The 14,961-nt window shown below is 50.8% G+C and overlaps 5 protein-coding genes across 5 annotated transcripts; 2 read left to right on the forward strand and 3 right to left on the reverse strand.

Annotated features, from left to right (window-relative positions):
• Nucleotides 1-68: 68 nt before the first annotated feature.
• On the reverse strand, nucleotides 69-2,086 carry LOC100906061 (nucleolar and coiled-body phosphoprotein 1-like). Its single transcript, XM_003742357.2, has one exon. It carries the CDS (start codon nucleotides 1,777-1,779, stop codon nucleotides 259-261), a length of 1,521 nt encoding a protein of 506 aa, XP_003742405.1. The 5' UTR covers nucleotides 1,780-2,086; the 3' UTR covers nucleotides 69-258.
• A 278-nt stretch (nucleotides 2,087-2,364) lies between these two features.
• LOC100903604 (peptidyl-prolyl cis-trans isomerase H) lies at nucleotides 2,365-3,676 on the forward strand. Its single transcript, XM_003742341.1, has 5 exons — nucleotides 2,365-2,606; nucleotides 2,737-2,913; nucleotides 3,024-3,119; nucleotides 3,219-3,306; nucleotides 3,407-3,676. Exons 1-5 carry the CDS (start codon nucleotides 2,523-2,525, stop codon nucleotides 3,514-3,516), a joined length of 555 nt encoding a protein of 184 aa, XP_003742389.1. The 5' UTR covers nucleotides 2,365-2,522; the 3' UTR covers nucleotides 3,517-3,676.
• A 145-nt stretch (nucleotides 3,677-3,821) lies between these two features.
• On the reverse strand, nucleotides 3,822-7,234 carry LOC100906206 (myoneurin). The gene is made up of 4 exons (XM_003742358.3): nucleotides 7,202-7,234; nucleotides 5,089-5,971; nucleotides 4,821-4,997; nucleotides 3,822-4,733 (listed from the first exon to the last, which is right to left on the reverse strand). The coding sequence occupies exons 1-4, from the start codon at nucleotides 7,232-7,234 to the stop codon at nucleotides 4,018-4,020; spliced, it is 1,809 nt and encodes a 602-aa protein (XP_003742406.2). The 3' UTR covers nucleotides 3,822-4,017.
• A 1,355-nt stretch (nucleotides 7,235-8,589) lies between these two features.
• On the forward strand, nucleotides 8,590-11,066 carry LOC100906350 (BRCA1-associated protein). Its single transcript, XM_018639158.1, has 7 exons — nucleotides 8,590-8,678; nucleotides 8,813-9,068; nucleotides 9,290-9,489; nucleotides 9,578-9,816; nucleotides 9,925-10,154; nucleotides 10,353-10,544; nucleotides 10,809-11,066. Exons 1-7 carry the CDS (start codon nucleotides 8,623-8,625, stop codon nucleotides 10,983-10,985), a joined length of 1,350 nt encoding a protein of 449 aa, XP_018494674.1. The 5' UTR covers nucleotides 8,590-8,622; the 3' UTR covers nucleotides 10,986-11,066.
• Nucleotides 11,067-11,352: 286 nt separating this feature from the next.
• LOC100906496 (N-acetylgalactosaminyltransferase 7) lies at nucleotides 11,353-13,478 on the reverse strand. Its single transcript, XM_029111175.1, has one exon. The coding sequence runs from the start codon at nucleotides 13,132-13,134 to the stop codon at nucleotides 11,353-11,355; it is 1,782 nt and encodes a 593-aa protein (XP_028967008.1). The 5' UTR covers nucleotides 13,135-13,478.
• Nucleotides 13,479-14,961: the final 1,483 nt, after the last annotated feature.

Below are 14,961 nucleotides of genomic sequence, written 5' to 3' on the forward strand. Positions count from 1 at the left end.
TCGATCTGCATAAAATTTTCGAATTTTGCATGAACGAGGAAAATAAACCATCCAAACGGGTCAGTTCGAATACGTTTTATCGGGACAACATCAAGTCTACCAAGCAGCTACATGTACAGCCCGCGGAACTCGTACCACCGTCGAGATTTTTGTCATGTTCGTGTCTCAAGTCTTCGATTCCGCTTTCACAAACACTCGATAAATAGAAACACACTAATAATCGATTGAAGATATGCAGCTGCCTCTGGACATCTCCGATCATTGCTTTTTGAAAAAAGACAGAAGCGACGCCTGCCCCCGCGCGGGTGTCAGGGCTACAGACGCTGGTTTGGCCGTAGATTTATTCTTGACTGGAGGTTCACTCTCTGGTTCGCTGTCTGTTTCGCTAACCATTTCCTTGACGGTCTTGGTTTCGAGGAAACCATCTTCACTCTCGAAGGTATGCGTTACCTCCTTGAGTACTCGACGCCTCCGTTTTTTATGCTCTTCTTGACCGTTAGGCTTATGGTTCTGGGCGTTCGATTTCGTCTCGGAGTCGGACGGTGAATCTTTGCCGGATACTGCGTGCTTTTCCGCTTCATTCTTTGAAGTCCTCACCTTCGAGGATGGTTTCGGATCGATCTGCTTGCTAGCTTCCGCGTCCGATTTGCGATCTCGGCTCGGCTTGAGGTTTTTTTTCTTCGTTTTCTTCGCGGTTCTTTCCGGGCTCCCGGACGTCTGTGTATCCATTCGGTCGTCTGTCCCGTCCTCGGGCGCGTTTGTCTCAGATTTGTTTCCATCGCCTCCGCTAGCTTCACTGTCACTGTCCAGAATAGCGACACGTTTCAACTTCTTCGCTTTACTGCGAGACGGTTTCTTGATCGATTCCTCATCGCTGCTACCCTCGTCTCGCTTGCGTTTATTTTCGGTGGACAAGCGTTGACTTTTTGAAGCTTCTCCCTTACCCGAGGCAGATCGCTCTGTTCGGTCGATTCCGGTCTCTGCCGTCGAGACCACTTTGTTCGACTTTTTGTCCACGGCAGACCCATCTCTCACTGCCTTCTTCTGTACCGCCGATTCGGCTTTCGGAGATTTCTTCGGCTCGGCTTTCACATTCCCTGAATCCTTCTTCTGCTCAGCCCTTGCTCCCGTTATCTCCCCATCCTTCTTGCCAGGAGCTTTCTTCCCTGCTTCGGGTGAATCAGCAGCAGGAGGAGCTTCCTTTTTGATAAGTTCCTTGTCATTTCCGTTGGATTTCCCTTTCGGCTCTTCGGCCTTTGGTTTCTTCTGGAACATACTCGTGAGTGTTTTTTTCTCCGTTGGGGATTTCTTGGGAGCCGTCGTGTTGTTCTGCGCAGTTTTGCTGCTGAAGAACTCAGTGGTGGTAGCTTTCTTCTCGGCCTTTAACTCGCTCAAGCCGCAGCTCTGCCCGAGTTTCCTCGGAACTGCTTCTGACTTGATGACCGAGCGAGGTCGATTCTGTAGCAGGGACAGGTATCGGGAGTTTCGCTCGCTGATTGAGAGATTCCCCTCGGGAAGTTTTTGATAGCCATGAGAAGACCAGATCGAAGCGCTGGGTGGAATCAGCTGTTTCTGGTCTTCGGACGATTTCGACTCATGCAGGTGAAGCTCGAAATTTCCATCGATCTCACCGCTTGTCACCGAGAGAACGGCGATCCGAGGGAAAGATCGTTTCACTGTGGTCACACTGATATTCAATTCTGCGGCGATGGATGCAACATTGCACAGGTCTTTGATTTCTTTCACCTTCTCAACGACAGTCTCGTCTGGGGCAGTCATAGCTGAGCAAGCTTCGAGCCGGAATCGATGTCGCTCCGCGGTCTTCGAGGAATCCTCGGAATTCAAGCTCGGCGAACCGATCAGATTGGTCAGAGATTCCGTCCGAATCACCGCAGCTCGTCCCTGATGAGTTTCGCGGTAGAACGAAGCAGCCCTTGGCGCCTCCTGGATGGCGCGCTCCGGAGAGATCGGGCGGCAACTTTCGAAAACTCTTCCCTAGGGGATGTGCTCATCCGCTCGAGCTCACCGAGTCGATTATGAGCTTCCCTCAACCTCGAGCGTCTGGGAGAGGCTATTCTCGATGAAGCCGGATGTGCACTTGCAGCCGACGAGTGACTGATCCGGAATGCGGCCGCCCTAAGCGAAGAAGAGCGTCTGCGAGCAGAAGAGCATGCCGGGTGGCGGGAGCGCAACAACAATAGATCCTTCTTTCCCCCTCGGTGTTCGAATTTCGATATTTTCTCGAGGAACATTCGAATTCCTCCATTGGCTCTGGTTCCATATCTGTTTTGTGGACTATCCTTGTTCGATTGTGGGAATACGAGTTTCTCTATCAAGGTGAGCAATCTCATCAGACGTCAGACATCAAAGAGATGCAGGCCTGGAACTAGCGCCTGATCATGCCAAGTGACATGGATCACGCATTCGAATGGCGGACAGATTAGAGTGTCTGTGATTCCGCCGAAGAATTCGTGAGACTTCATTCTGAATGACTCTAAGAGAGTGTCACTCTCAATTTCCAGATGGTCAGCTGGGCGCAAATTCAATCACAGCTCCGTGATCAGAGTAATCCAGTTGTTTTCTTCGACATCACGATAGGAACTACCGTAGGTTTCGGGTACCTTTATCCTCGCGGATTTGCGGGACTTGCAGGAAATTCGATTGCGTGGGAAAAATTCCGGATCAAGCATTTCCGAAGTTCCACCTCGACTCTCTATTGTCATGGATTTTTTCCAGGAGGTTGGTCGAATGATCATCGAATTATACGCAGATGTGGTGCCGAAGACAGTCGAAAATTTCAGACAGTTCTGCACCGGTGAATACAGAAGAGACGGTGTACCGCAAGGCTACAAGGGATGTGGATTCCATCGAGTTATCAAGGACTTCATGATCCAGGGCGGCGACTTCGTCAATGTGAGTCCTATCTCTGAATGACCCCCCGTTCGGAAGAACGGCTCACGTATCCATCCGGTTGTGGATACGTTTTTTCTCTTGAAAAGAACAAGCTCCGCTTCGCATTGCAGAACGATGGTACGGGAATTATGAGCATTTACTCCGGTGTGAAATTCGCCGATGAAAACTTCACGCTAAAACACGATTCAGCTGGTCTCTTGTCCATGGTATGAATTTTCAGCTCCCTCCTTTTGTGACGTCCTCTTCCGATGAAGAATTGTTCCGTCGGTCTCAAACATTATCTTATGCTCGCGAGAATATTTCAGGCAAACAGCGGGAAGGACTCGAATGGCTGTCAGTTCTTCATAACGTGTGCGAAGTCTGATTTCTTGGACGGCAAGCACGTAGTTTTCGGTGAGTCCTCCTTCGCCAGCAATCAGCCTCGTCCCGTTGCACATTCCTGGCGGGGAGCTTAAGCGAAATTCTGAATATTTCTATTTCTCCCTGCTACCAGGTCGAGTGATCGATGGTCTGCTCGTGATGCGAAAAATTGAGAACGTTCCAACTGGAGCCAACAACAAACCTAAAATACCGGTTTTCATCTCACAATCCGGTCAGATGTAATGGCATCCGGGTCGGACCCTCCAGCGGAGGCGGACTCATCGATCCTCGCCAAGAAAGACGGATCGTCCGATCCCCCTTGTATTTTTGTCCATATCGATACAATACTGATCTGTCAAATAAAACCTGCGCGCGATGAAATGAAAATCCCCACTCCAGATCGAGAAGCAGTGATAATTCAGTGACAGTTCGTTTGTTGCAGTTTTTATTGAATCAATCAGTTAGCTCATACATATAAAGTTCTATCCATTCGAAATATTCATGTTTCGCATTTATTCCGGATCCGGATATGTACAACCTCCGCCTTGCACCGCCATACAATCAAGGAGGATATAATCCTCAATTACACATTGCCGGGCGGAAGATCCTTGATTATCACTGTGTCGCTCGTGAGTTGCAAACTTTCCGTGAACCTCGAGAGGTCGAGCGATTCCGGGGGAAAGTTTTCCCGATAGCTTGAGGTCCGACAAACCTACCGCGGAATACGACCTTCAGATCGTAAATTCACTTCTCTGCTGTGGCTTTCATGTCGTGATATCGGTTCACGTGGTCGTTCATGTAATCACGTCTAGGCGATGAATATTCGCACTTCGCGCATCGATAAGGTTTGCTATTGTGAGATCGCAGGTGACGCGCGAGATGAGTCTTGTCCAAAAATGTTTTTCCGCATAATTGGCAAATGTGGTTCCGGTCTTGAGGGTGAGCCCGAATATGAGCTTCCATCACGCTGCACGACCCGGACTTGAATTCGCAGCCGAGAGGGCAAGACATCGTTCTCCGAAGGTGAATCCTACGATGCATCGCTAGGTGATGCTCGTAGCGAGTTCGGAACGCGCATCGGTCGCACTTCAGATACCGCTCCCCTTGGTGGATGCGCATATGGGAGTCCAGAGCGATTTTCACCGCGAAAGCTCTGCGGCAATGCTCACAGGCGTAGGGTTTCTCGATGTTATGCGACTTGCAGTGCTCAACGAGCTGAGCCTTGAACCGACATCGGTACGAGCAGAGATCACACGTAAACGGCCGATCAGTCAGATGTTTGCGACGGTGGCGGACAAGACTGGAAATTCTCTCCGTTTTCACATCACAGACGTCGCAGCGGTACGGAGGGCTCCTCGGAAAATGAACTTTCTTCAAGTGGTCGGTGAATTGGCGCTTCCAGAAGCAGACGAAGCCGCAGAGAGAGCACTTGTAACTGATCTGCTTGAGGTGGACCTTCACTGAAACGTGAAAGCTCCAATTATTCCAATTTATTCAGGATGGGAAGGGGTTCGCCGGGGAAGTTGAAAGAAAAATGGCCAGCATACCCGTGTGGTGGTAGATGAGGGCCGTTCTCAGTTTTCCGCGGGCTACGAAGGAGCATTTCCCACATTGAAGAGCGTCTGCGGTCTCGTTCGAGCCAACAACAGCTGCTTCATCGTCGGAGTCGTTCGAGTCTCCACCGAGCTCCTCAACAAGAGCGGAACCGTTTGAAGGATTGGTATCTGCAAGTCACGGCTTTGACATCATTGATCGATCGTATCTAAATCTACGAGGAATAGACGCCTGAACAGTCCAGTTTTCTTGGGAACTCACCATCGTCACTGTTGTCTTCGTCGTCGACGGAATCCGTTCCGTCTTTGGAGTCGTCTTGTCGCGCGATCGAATCTATTGCGGCATTCACTGCCATCGTTTCCAACTTCATCCGAGCAGCGATTGGGTCGAACTCCGGGGCGGTCAGACTCCTGTTGTTTTTCAGCTCTTCGAAAACACCCAGGATTATAGGTAGGAGCTCATTGGCCTGTATCCGCTTGGCCGCTTGGGAGAGAATCTGTTCGGCGATCGAATCGTTCCACTCGACGAAAGTCATTAGGATCCGGAGAAACTTGACGCGTTTCTCAAACCGGAGACAAACCCAGGAGACGATCAAACTGGCAAGACTTGCATCGTGGGGAATGCTGAGTCTGTGGTCTTGGAGGAGCTCTTCTAATTTGTGGAATTCCAGGTAAAGTAGATTCGGCCGAATTCGTTCGAAGTTGTTCTCGATGAAAGTGCAGGCCGCTTGATGAAGGTCCGGAACATAGAGTTTGATTGCTGTGTCCCGAAAACACAGAGCGTTATCGCTCGACAGCGAACCGATGAGGATTTCGGCAATGAATGATTTCATTCTGAACAATAAGAGGAAGTTGGCGATTTGAAGAACCTCGAGTGCGTTCGCGGGTTCGACCAGTATGGATCCGGTATAGAAGTAATTGAGAACGCTCTGGAACGACTTGGATCCTATCGGACTGAGGGGGATGACCAAGTGCTCGGTCGAAACCCGATGTGATTTGAGGACTGACTCGAAATATGGACTCGATGCGGCTAGGACGAGTTTGTGTGCGTGATACTCTTCATTGTTGATCACCAGCGTTACATCACAGAACTTTCCCGTTTCACGAAACTTCTTGAATTTGTCCAAAATTTCCCGCGGCAATTGCTCATCTTTGAATAGAACTGGCTTGAAGCCCATCATTGCAGCCGCAGTGATCGCTAGCCGCTGCAGCGACAGCTGCAGTCGCACCAGCAGCTACGAAAACAACGTCCAACTACGTATCGAGATTCGGAACTCGGAAGGTCCGAAGGAGCGCAAGGGCGGTCGCCAGACTCCCGCTGCCCTCACCAGGTTTCGCCCCTCGCTGGTTCGCCCAGGCGCCAACATATCCCGCCCGCTGTCCGATTCCCGATAGCGGAGGAAGTACCGCACTCTGAAGTTCTGTCGGGTGTTTGGGTCAGGGAACGAAGGCGAGAAAACGTCTGCCAGGGATTGTCGAGCAGTCAAATCCCTCTGAGGAATTCTCAGTGTCGTCCACGACGAAGGCATCCGCGAAGGTTTTCATATGCCTGATTATAAATGTGCTCATGCTCACCGCATGAGCCGGGACCTCGACACGTTTTTCTGACAGGATAAAAAAGTAACCGGTGCGGTGGTCTCCGACGTAATTTATCCTTCCTACGCATTATTGCGTCGTCGGACCTGGTGTCGTGCGTGCGTCAGAAATGAGGTCTAAAAGCTACAAGAGTACAATATAGTACAATTTAACTTCATCCTCCATTCACTAAAATATTTTATTAGATCAACGATTTCAAATTTCAAATGTGCACGCTGAATCCGTACTTTCAGCATTACTGACAGGATGCGCTACGGAATCGTCGCATCGATTTCCGGACAAGGGGCGCTCGGACAGACAGCGACGATCTTATGGTAGGTTGATTCGAGCACTTCAATGTCGTTGAGCGAGGCTTCCTCGTAGACGATATGTCCCTTGTCGAACCGACGGCTCTCCTCTTTGACGGCGATGGGAACGATGTCAAGCGAACCTTTTTTCCTCCCAATCACATATATTCCGCCGGGGAATTCGCCTCCCACCTCGGAGTTCAAGGAAAGGAGAGTTCTGCCGTCCGTCTCATTCACGGTGACCCAACTCAGCGCTTTCTGCGCAGCACCGAAGTTGTCTATCAGCACCTCGATGTGATCCCGTTCTTCGTGCCAGTCTCCCTCGAAGAAAAAGCGGCACACGCCATTCCGGAGAGTACCCGGGATGATGTGGTCGCTCCGTTTGACGCGACCGATGTTGATCGAGCCGTTCGAATCGGTGAAACTGACAGCGTTGTCAGTGATACTTCTCGTTGAAGGGACCCAACTCAGGTAGCACGTGCGTGATTCTACTTGAAAGAGGGTGCTTTTGCGAGGGGACGCCATTCTTCCGACCTCTCACCGCGTCACTCGAATTATTCGAAAATCAGATATCTTCCGCACTCGAGTCGACAGAACGCCACCGATCCACCGCTGACTCCATCCACGGCAGGGAGTGCCAGTGCAAGCGCGCGTTCAATGCCATGAGTCATTCCTCGACTCACGAAAGTAAAGGCTCAGGCGCGGGAATTATTCAGTCGAGCACTCGCGATGCCAGCGCCCCCGCCGGGAAGGTTCGGCCCGATAATTTGCGAAAGGGTTTCGCTTTCTTGCAGCAGATGTCTGACCGGCTTCGAGTTCTCAAGCTGAGGCAGGACAAGAACTGCGAAGTTTGAGGTCACTCGTCGACTCGATTTCCCATCGGCCCTATCGACCTTGACTCCCATGGCGGAATGGCATTCCGTGCCCGAGTCGGAAGAGGCATCGCTCAAGAAGAGTTCATCATCTCTTGATTTATTCTATCCGCCGGCTCTGTGGAGGGATCCCGTCATTCGATGTTGACGATAGAGCGTCGAGTCGCGAGTCATACAAAGTCGCGCCAGGTCGATACGTCACTGATATTCGGAGTTCCGCGCGCTATTCAGACTCTCTCCCCTCCAGCTGTTGAGAAAAACAAGAAGGGGAAAACCGGCTGACTGAGGGACGGAACTGCGCTGCGATTACTAGTTCCAAGCTCTTGCTAGAAAAATCCCCGAGCGGTCCCCGAGTCTCAGAGGTAGATGGGGACAACGCAGTTGCGGATCGGACAGACTTCAAGCGGAGTGATGCTCATTGCAAAGGAACAGATCGTCTGAGATCCGTAGAGTTAAATCTGTTCGAGCAACAGAAACAAGACGCGAGCTTCGAGCGGACGTTACGTGATGAGCAATCAAGACGTTCATTTTGTTCGAATTCGACTTCAACTTGAAGCGGGCTGCGAGCTGACACCGGACATCGACTACAGCTCTGAGAAAGTGAGTCCAGGCCGAGTTGTTGAAGGATTTCGGAATGGATGTTGTTCGATGAATGCATCCGACTCCGATAATCACTTCGGACTTGCTTTCATTTATAGAGTCGACGAGACGAGCTCCAGACCATCGGTCTGCCACGATTGCAACTGAAAAAAACTGACCCGACGAAAGCTGCGATCGAGCGGAGAGGCCGGCGACAGTTCCAGGGAATAGAAATCGAAACCGTGAGTCGACATTCCGTTCGGATGAGCTCCATGCTCAGCGTTCGAAGAGACGAAGAACGAAAAAAAAACATTTCCCTCCATGACATCGGTGAATGTTTCGTCTCTAACCGTTTCCCCACTCTTTTCGAAGGTCCCCACCGAGATGGCCGGGAGTGAATCGAAAGATTCTGGAGGCGACACGGAATCCATTTATTTCTTCAGTGGAAACCACTGTGTTGAAATGACAAAAGGGATTATTCATCTATTCAAGGAAGACAAAAAGACTCCGATCGACAGGTTGGTAAATTATTGAGCCAGTCCCGCTTACTTACTGGGAGCCTTAGAGCGAATTCTCTTTCCTCGGTAAAGCCTCGAGATTGCGGGAAAGGAGACCCAAGCTCCGGTTAAACACGCTCCTCAATTGATTTCAGCTCAAATCGGTCGCTCATGCTCTGCATGTTGGCCGTGCCGACCTACGTCCCTCTGCACGACTTGCTTCAGTTCATGTCACCCTTCTCGCCCCAAATAGAACACATACGAGTGATACGGGACTCGAAACCCAGTGCTTACATGGTTTTGCTCAAGTTCCGGTCTCAGAAGGCGACAGACGAATTCTTCGGGAGTTTCAACGGAAAAGCTTTCAATTCGATCGAGGGTGATATCTGTCATTTGGTCTACGTAGCTAAGGTGAGCTCTCTCCGCTTCCAACGAAAGGAGAGAAGCTTCGACAGGGAATTCGGGTTGAGGTCGAGATTCTTCGCCGACCGGGCCCATCTCGCATCGCTGAGGATTCGGGATGCCCGGATATACACACATATATCGAATACAGAGATCATAACGCAATGTTGAATCGATGCTCTCGTTGGCGAGTCCGGATGGGTCTCTCAAAATAGGCTCAACTTCCCCAGGTAGAGGTGATCAAAGGAGAAGACGACGAGAGGAGTGCAGATGTTCCTCTGACCGGTCATACTGAGCTCCCCACGTGTCCGGTTTGCTTGGAGAGGATGGACGAGAGTATCGAAGGCATTCTCACGATCTTGTGCAATCACTCGTTCCACGATGTCTGTCTGGCGAAATGGCAAGGAGATTCGACATGTCCGGTTTGCAGGTACGGACTCTTTGACCGTCGTCAGAGACAACTTCCGGATGGATAATCCAGAGCTTCACCCATTATATAATACGATCTCCCGCGGCAGGTATACTCAGACACCTCAGCAAGACGCTGGAAACTGTTGTCAGACTTGCGGAGCTACAGAGAACCTGTGGATTTGTTTGGTTTGCGGCCACATCGGTTGCGGACGTTATGTGTCGGGACACGCCCATACGCACTTCACTGAAACGGCGCACACGTACGCTATGCAAGTCGAGAACGGTTCCGTTTGGGATTACGCTGGCGATAACTACGTGCATAGACTGGTGCAGAACAAAACAGATGGTTGGTGTGACGGCGATATCGTTTCAACCTGTTATTAGCAATTGATCGCGATATCGCTATTCCTGCTCTGACGGTCATCGATGCTCAACTCCTTGACCTTCTCGCCAGGCAAGCTGGTTCAATTGGAGACGCAGAGCGAAGGCATGGACGAGAAAGTGGACTCCGTTCAATTGGAATACACGTACATGCTGACCTCGCAGCTGGAGAAGCAGAGACGCTTCTTCGAGGACGCACTAGAGCAACAGGCGAAGGACACGCTCCGACAGATCAACGAACTCAAAGAGAAGACGAGAATAGCTATCGATGAGAGAAAGGAGCTCGAAAGCAAGATGACACAGGTGTGTATCTACGACTCTATTCTGCTCGGAATATCTGAGAACAACTTTTGCACGAAATCGGTCCGGCCAGAATTTTTCTCATCGAGCTGAGGCAATTCATCTCTCTGAGTGAGACGAGCGTTCAACGACCTTGAATGTGAGCAGAAATAATAACTTTCGGGGCTCTCCCGACTCATCGGATCTAATTATTGCCATCAGGTGACGAAGGAGCGTGACTCGCTACGGAAGAAGCTGGACACGGTGTCCTCACAGTGTACGAAACTTAAGAAGGATCTCGCCGAAGAAAAAGAGTTGAGTTCCTGTCTGCTGCAGGATCAGCGGAAGTGGCAAACGAGGATGGATCAGATTTCTTCACAGATGTCGAAGTCGAAAGATGAATCCGACGCAAGGGTACTTATTTTGAAATTCGAGTTTTCCCCCAGCAAGAACCGGATATCATGAGACGCCTTACTCCTTGACATCCCTTCGCTATGAGCAGCCCAAGATACTTAGACAATGCCCGCCATGCCGCGCGTTTGGCGTGCCATCCGACCATCTGATTTTTTGCGCCAGATGGTCGGAAGTGGTCGCATTCTGGCCGGCTTTCGAATTATTCAACTAGGTAGTTTGACGCGCTCCTCTATTTTAGTTCTCAATTTGTCGACCGGTTTTCAGATTCGGGATCTCGAGGAGCAGCTGCGCGATGTGATGTTCTTCCTGGAAGCAAAGTCGAAGATCGACAAGCAGCCCGACGAGCTTCGTGAGGAACTGCAGGAAGCCAGTATCGTCGTACCCAGGAGTCCGGCTCCGGAGGGTCCGGGGGCGCGAGCTCGGAGCCGCAAAAAGAAATAATATCTTCGTTGTGGCTTTTTAAATCGAGTCTCATCGGACTTCGCCTTGTTGAGAGTTCAGGGAAGAACAGATGAACCATGTGAAAAATACTGTATTGATTTCTGTTGTATATTATTATTTACAGACACTTGACAATATGGAAAGGGGGATAGGGTGTTCGAAGAATATATTTAATGAGAGAAAACCCTATTCAAAGATTTCACGGTGGTTCAAAAACGTCAACTCGAGGGAGCGTCAATCGCATTTCCTCTCTGGATAGTATATACAATTGCAGAATAAAACGTGAAATGCAAGCGATGTCCTCACTGGTCAATGTCATGAATCACGGCTGCCTCGTGGAGCTCATCTGGCTGAGATAGTTGCCCGGTCAATGGATTTCCTCCCAATCATACTTCTGATCGTCGATTGCTGAACACTTCGCCAGGAACAGTCGATCTCGATCGATCTGAAGGCACCGGATGACGCCGTCTCGGGTGTGCTTCATCTGCTTGGTGTTCGGATCGTAGGTCCAAGGACCGTTTACAGTTCCTAATTTGCAGTAAGTGAGAAACATGTTCTCTTTGTTGGCATCGACGCACCGCTCGCCGACTCCTAGTTGGCCCTCTTCGTTCAGCCGGAACAGCTGATTGCCGCCCCCACCGTGACAGCCGGAGACACCTACATTCGTCGGTGGATGCGCTCGCATCGAGTCGAGACAACCGTCTTCAGATACAGGTTTTATGTGGCCCCAACGATTGTTGCGTGGAAGATAGGGGAAATGTTTGAGGACGTCGTAGGCGATCTCCTTCATGAACCACGAGAACGGCCGGCACTGAAGGCGTTTACGGAGTTCTAGCTGCTGCGTGAGGTTACCCGCGTCGTAGTCGCGTGCCATCGGCTCTCTGGTATAGAAGTACTCCTTGTACTCGTCGAACCAGACCTCGACGACGCGCTTGTAGTTTATGACGATCAGGGGACCTTTGCGTTTCTTGCCCAGATCACCAAACGAGTACGGCATGAAGCCACGGTAAACGTGACCGACACGCGAACAGGGCACCCAGAGAATCTGACCTCCACACTGCCAGAGCTTGAACGACAGCTCAAAGTTTTCGCCTCCCCACACGAGCAGCCCCGGGTCATAGCCCCCGAGCTCCAGGAAATACTCGCGGTTCATGGCGAATAAGCCACCGGCATGGGTCGGTGACTTGTACGGCTCCGAATGCTTCGTCCTGCGCTTAACTTCCTCTTCGGGTATCTCAATTTCCTTGTACAGCATGCCCCATTCGAAGATGCCTCGGAAATGCTGTTTTCCGTGGTAGACGGGACGATACTCGAAATTTTCGTGGTCGATTCCGTCGATTACGGGTACAGTCATCGTTTTCGGGTTCGCTTTGATCGGAGCGAGAAGAGGCGGGAGCCAGTTGGCTCCAACCTCACAATGCGCGTCCAGGAATAGAATAACCTCCCCCGTCGCCACTTCGGCTCCGTAGGATCTCGAACGTATCAGACCTTGACGTGATTTGTTCCGGACGAGTCGAACGAGTCCTTTAGGGAAATTTCGAGCGATATAATTTTCTAACTCTTCTCTGAGGTTGAGCTTATCGCTGAAGTCGTCCACGAGAACGACTTCGTGCAGGAATTGTCGCGGGCTTCGATTGATCACAGAGTGCACGGTCCGCATGAGCACGGAGAGACCCTCATTGTGGAACACGACGATCACTGATGTTCCCGGCAGGTCTTCGGGGTAATGCCAGTACTTGCACTCGTCGAGTCGCAAGTCCGGAATGGTTCGATTCGGGGAAATTTCATTCGACACAACCATGTTCATGCCATATTGATTCTTGAGCTTCTGCTGCTCGACCGATCTCCCACTGATGACATACGCGGCGCCACCTTCTCCAGGACCCACTTTCTTGGGCATGGACATCTCGAAGTTGCCCAGAACATCGTCGCGGAAAACAGGCAGCTCGTTCGGGTTTCCCTTGAACTTCACCGGCTCCGGAATCTCGGGAGCATCGACTGCGGCGACATCATTTTGGAGCGACTGGGCGAAGTCAGGCCGCACGAACTTAGGCGGCTCGGGGTTGGGGAAGAAGAAAACAACGACGAAGAATAGACAGGCGATTATCAATAGCGAAACTTTGACGAAGCGACCGAGTCTCGGCGTCATGCTGTTGACACGTCACAACGATTGGAAACCGCATGTAGCTAGTCTCTATGGTCTCCTCTCGAACTTCGCACAAGTCAACGAGGCAGCTGGATAAAGTTGACACTGAGGACGTTCCCCCCTCCGCGGATGACTTCGAAGAGTTCCGTCGATACAGGTGTCACTTCGAATTTCTCGATCACTCAGCTGACTTCCCCCTCGCTAGTATCCGAGTCACGGCAGAGATCTTATCGTGAAGATGTGCCGCTGCGAAATTCGTAGAGAAAGAGAGGAAATTTCGGTAATGGAGAGGGAGCACCATACAGCATTGCTTTTTTAACAGCTCCAACGCCGCCGCCGTCAAAAGCCCGTCTGTTTGCGTTTATCCCCGTCGTCGCACACCACAGCCGCCACCATGGACATCATTCGTGGATCGTGGACAGTTGTCCTGCAGACGATGGCAGCTGGCATACAGCCGGCAGGCGGCGCGGAGCGTTTCCGTACCGCTCAGAAGATGTACTAAAGGATGGCATACACCTCAGTGAGCTTTGCCGTCCCCTCTAGATCGTCGGCATCTGTGATTGAAACACGCTCCCGTGGCAATCAGTCCCCCGAGATTGCGTGCCGATTATAGAGAATGGCACACTCTCTTTCTTCTGAGTGAGAGGAGTGTGCGTATCCCGCCAGGAAAGCCCACACATGCGAAATCGATCGCGTGCGTGTTGTTTACAAATCTTTGCCGGGAAATCTCCGACATCCGTATCTATGCAGGTCGAGAATTCTGGACTCTGAACGGCTCGCGTCGATTGCCGTGGATCCTTACGCGGATCTCCGGCGATTCCCGATGGAGAGCTCATAGGGACGTCGCGTCGGTACGCTCGATCATCTCGGCTCATCGGAAACCACTGCCAACCGTCAAATGTCGGACAATTAATTGAACTAGCCTTTGAGCCTTCAAAGCTAGGTAGATGCCCCGCCCCTCTGACTTATCCTGTCGAACCCCCAACGTCTGAGTTCCCGAATGAGACGTATAATCATCACAATTGTCAAGATTCGGAATGACTCAAGGAGAAGGACGACACTCGAGATGGCTCGGGCGGTCAGTAGGCGAATGAAGGCCGTATTAGATCACTCTTACTTAGTTAGCCAAAGCAGCCGAGATGGGACCATTGAGTTAGAAAAAAACGATTGCGGAGAACGACCTTTCCGTCACGCGAACGCTTTGACGAAACGGATTGAGCTCGTTAGACGAGCTCTTACTGTGTTGGAAGAGTCTGGCTGCGGGAACAGGAGAGGAGATCAGGGTAGGAACCTTTCTTAAAAGGACTGAATTCCGGAGATTGAGTCTTTTTTTCTTCTGACGAAGAATTTTCGATAGGGAGAAGAGCATCATCCCTCGTTTCTCAGTACACTCTTGCGTGTAGAGGAGTCGACCATAGCGAAATAGTTTCCTCACGAAGCCGGGTCAAGAGCTGGCCTTATCCGAATAGGGAAGTCCTATCGACGTGGTCTTCTCTTCTTCGGCATCTGAACAAAGTGGAGAAAGAAATTTCCGTTCCGGGTATCGGGACGAAAACTCATACTTCATCCTCCTCCTGATCCTTCCTCACAGGAGGCTTCGATTCCAGCACAATCAAGGACGACAGCTATTCTCGAAGATTCCTGAAAAATTAATCGACACCAATGCGATCAGCGACCTCATCATTCGAATTGGTAGAATTAATAATCAAGAACCGAATGGGAATCCCGACAAGAACCAAAGTTTTGGATTGTCGAATCAGAAGCGATTAATTACTTCATCAAGTTCCCGCTTCACTTCACGACACATGAAGGGATCGAAGAGCCCGCACT

Source organism: Galendromus occidentalis, unplaced genomic scaffold (assembly GCF_000255335.2).
Source record: "Galendromus occidentalis unplaced genomic scaffold, Mocc_1.1 scf7180000077383, whole genome shotgun sequence".
Taxonomy (NCBI): domain Eukaryota; kingdom Metazoa; phylum Arthropoda; class Arachnida; order Mesostigmata; family Phytoseiidae; genus Galendromus; species Galendromus occidentalis.

Bases quoted from the DNA above. Each gene is read 5' to 3' on its own strand.
- LOC100906496 (XM_029111175.1), bottom strand. From the start codon at position 13,134: ATGACGCCGAGACTCGGTCGCTTCGTCAAAGTTTCGCTATTGATAATC.
- LOC100903604 (XM_003742341.1), top strand. From the start codon at position 2,523: ATGGTCAGCTGGGCGCAAATTCAATCACAGCTCCGTGATCAGAGTAAT. The intron at 2,607-2,736 runs GTAGGTTTCGGG...GATTTTTTCCAG, and splicing joins ACATCACGATAGGAACTACC to GAGGTTGGTCGAATGATCAT. The intron at 3,120-3,218 runs GTATGAATTTTC...AGAATATTTCAG, and splicing joins CAGCTGGTCTCTTGTCCATG to GCAAACAGCGGGAAGGACTC.
- LOC100906206 (XM_003742358.3), bottom strand. From the start codon at position 7,234: ATGGCGTCCCCTCGCAAAAGCACCCTCTTTCAA. The intron at 5,972-7,201 runs GTAGAATCACGC...TTCAAAGATGAG, and splicing joins GCAAAAGCACCCTCTTTCAA to CAATTGCCGCGGGAAATTTT. The intron at 4,734-4,820 runs GTATGCTGGCCA...TTCACGTTTCAG, and splicing joins CCTCATCTACCACCACACGG to TGAAGGTCCACCTCAAGCAG.
- LOC100906061 (XM_003742357.2), bottom strand. From the start codon at position 1,779: ATGACTGCCCCAGACGAGACTGTCGTTGAGAAGGTGAAAGAAATCAAA.
- LOC100906350 (XM_018639158.1), top strand. From the start codon at position 8,623: ATGACAAAAGGGATTATTCATCTATTCAAGGAAGACAAAAAGACTCCG. The intron at 8,679-8,812 runs GTTGGTAAATTA...AATTGATTTCAG, and splicing joins AAAAAGACTCCGATCGACAG to CTCAAATCGGTCGCTCATGC. The intron at 9,490-9,577 runs GTACGGACTCTT...CTCCCGCGGCAG, and splicing joins TCGACATGTCCGGTTTGCAG to GTATACTCAGACACCTCAGC.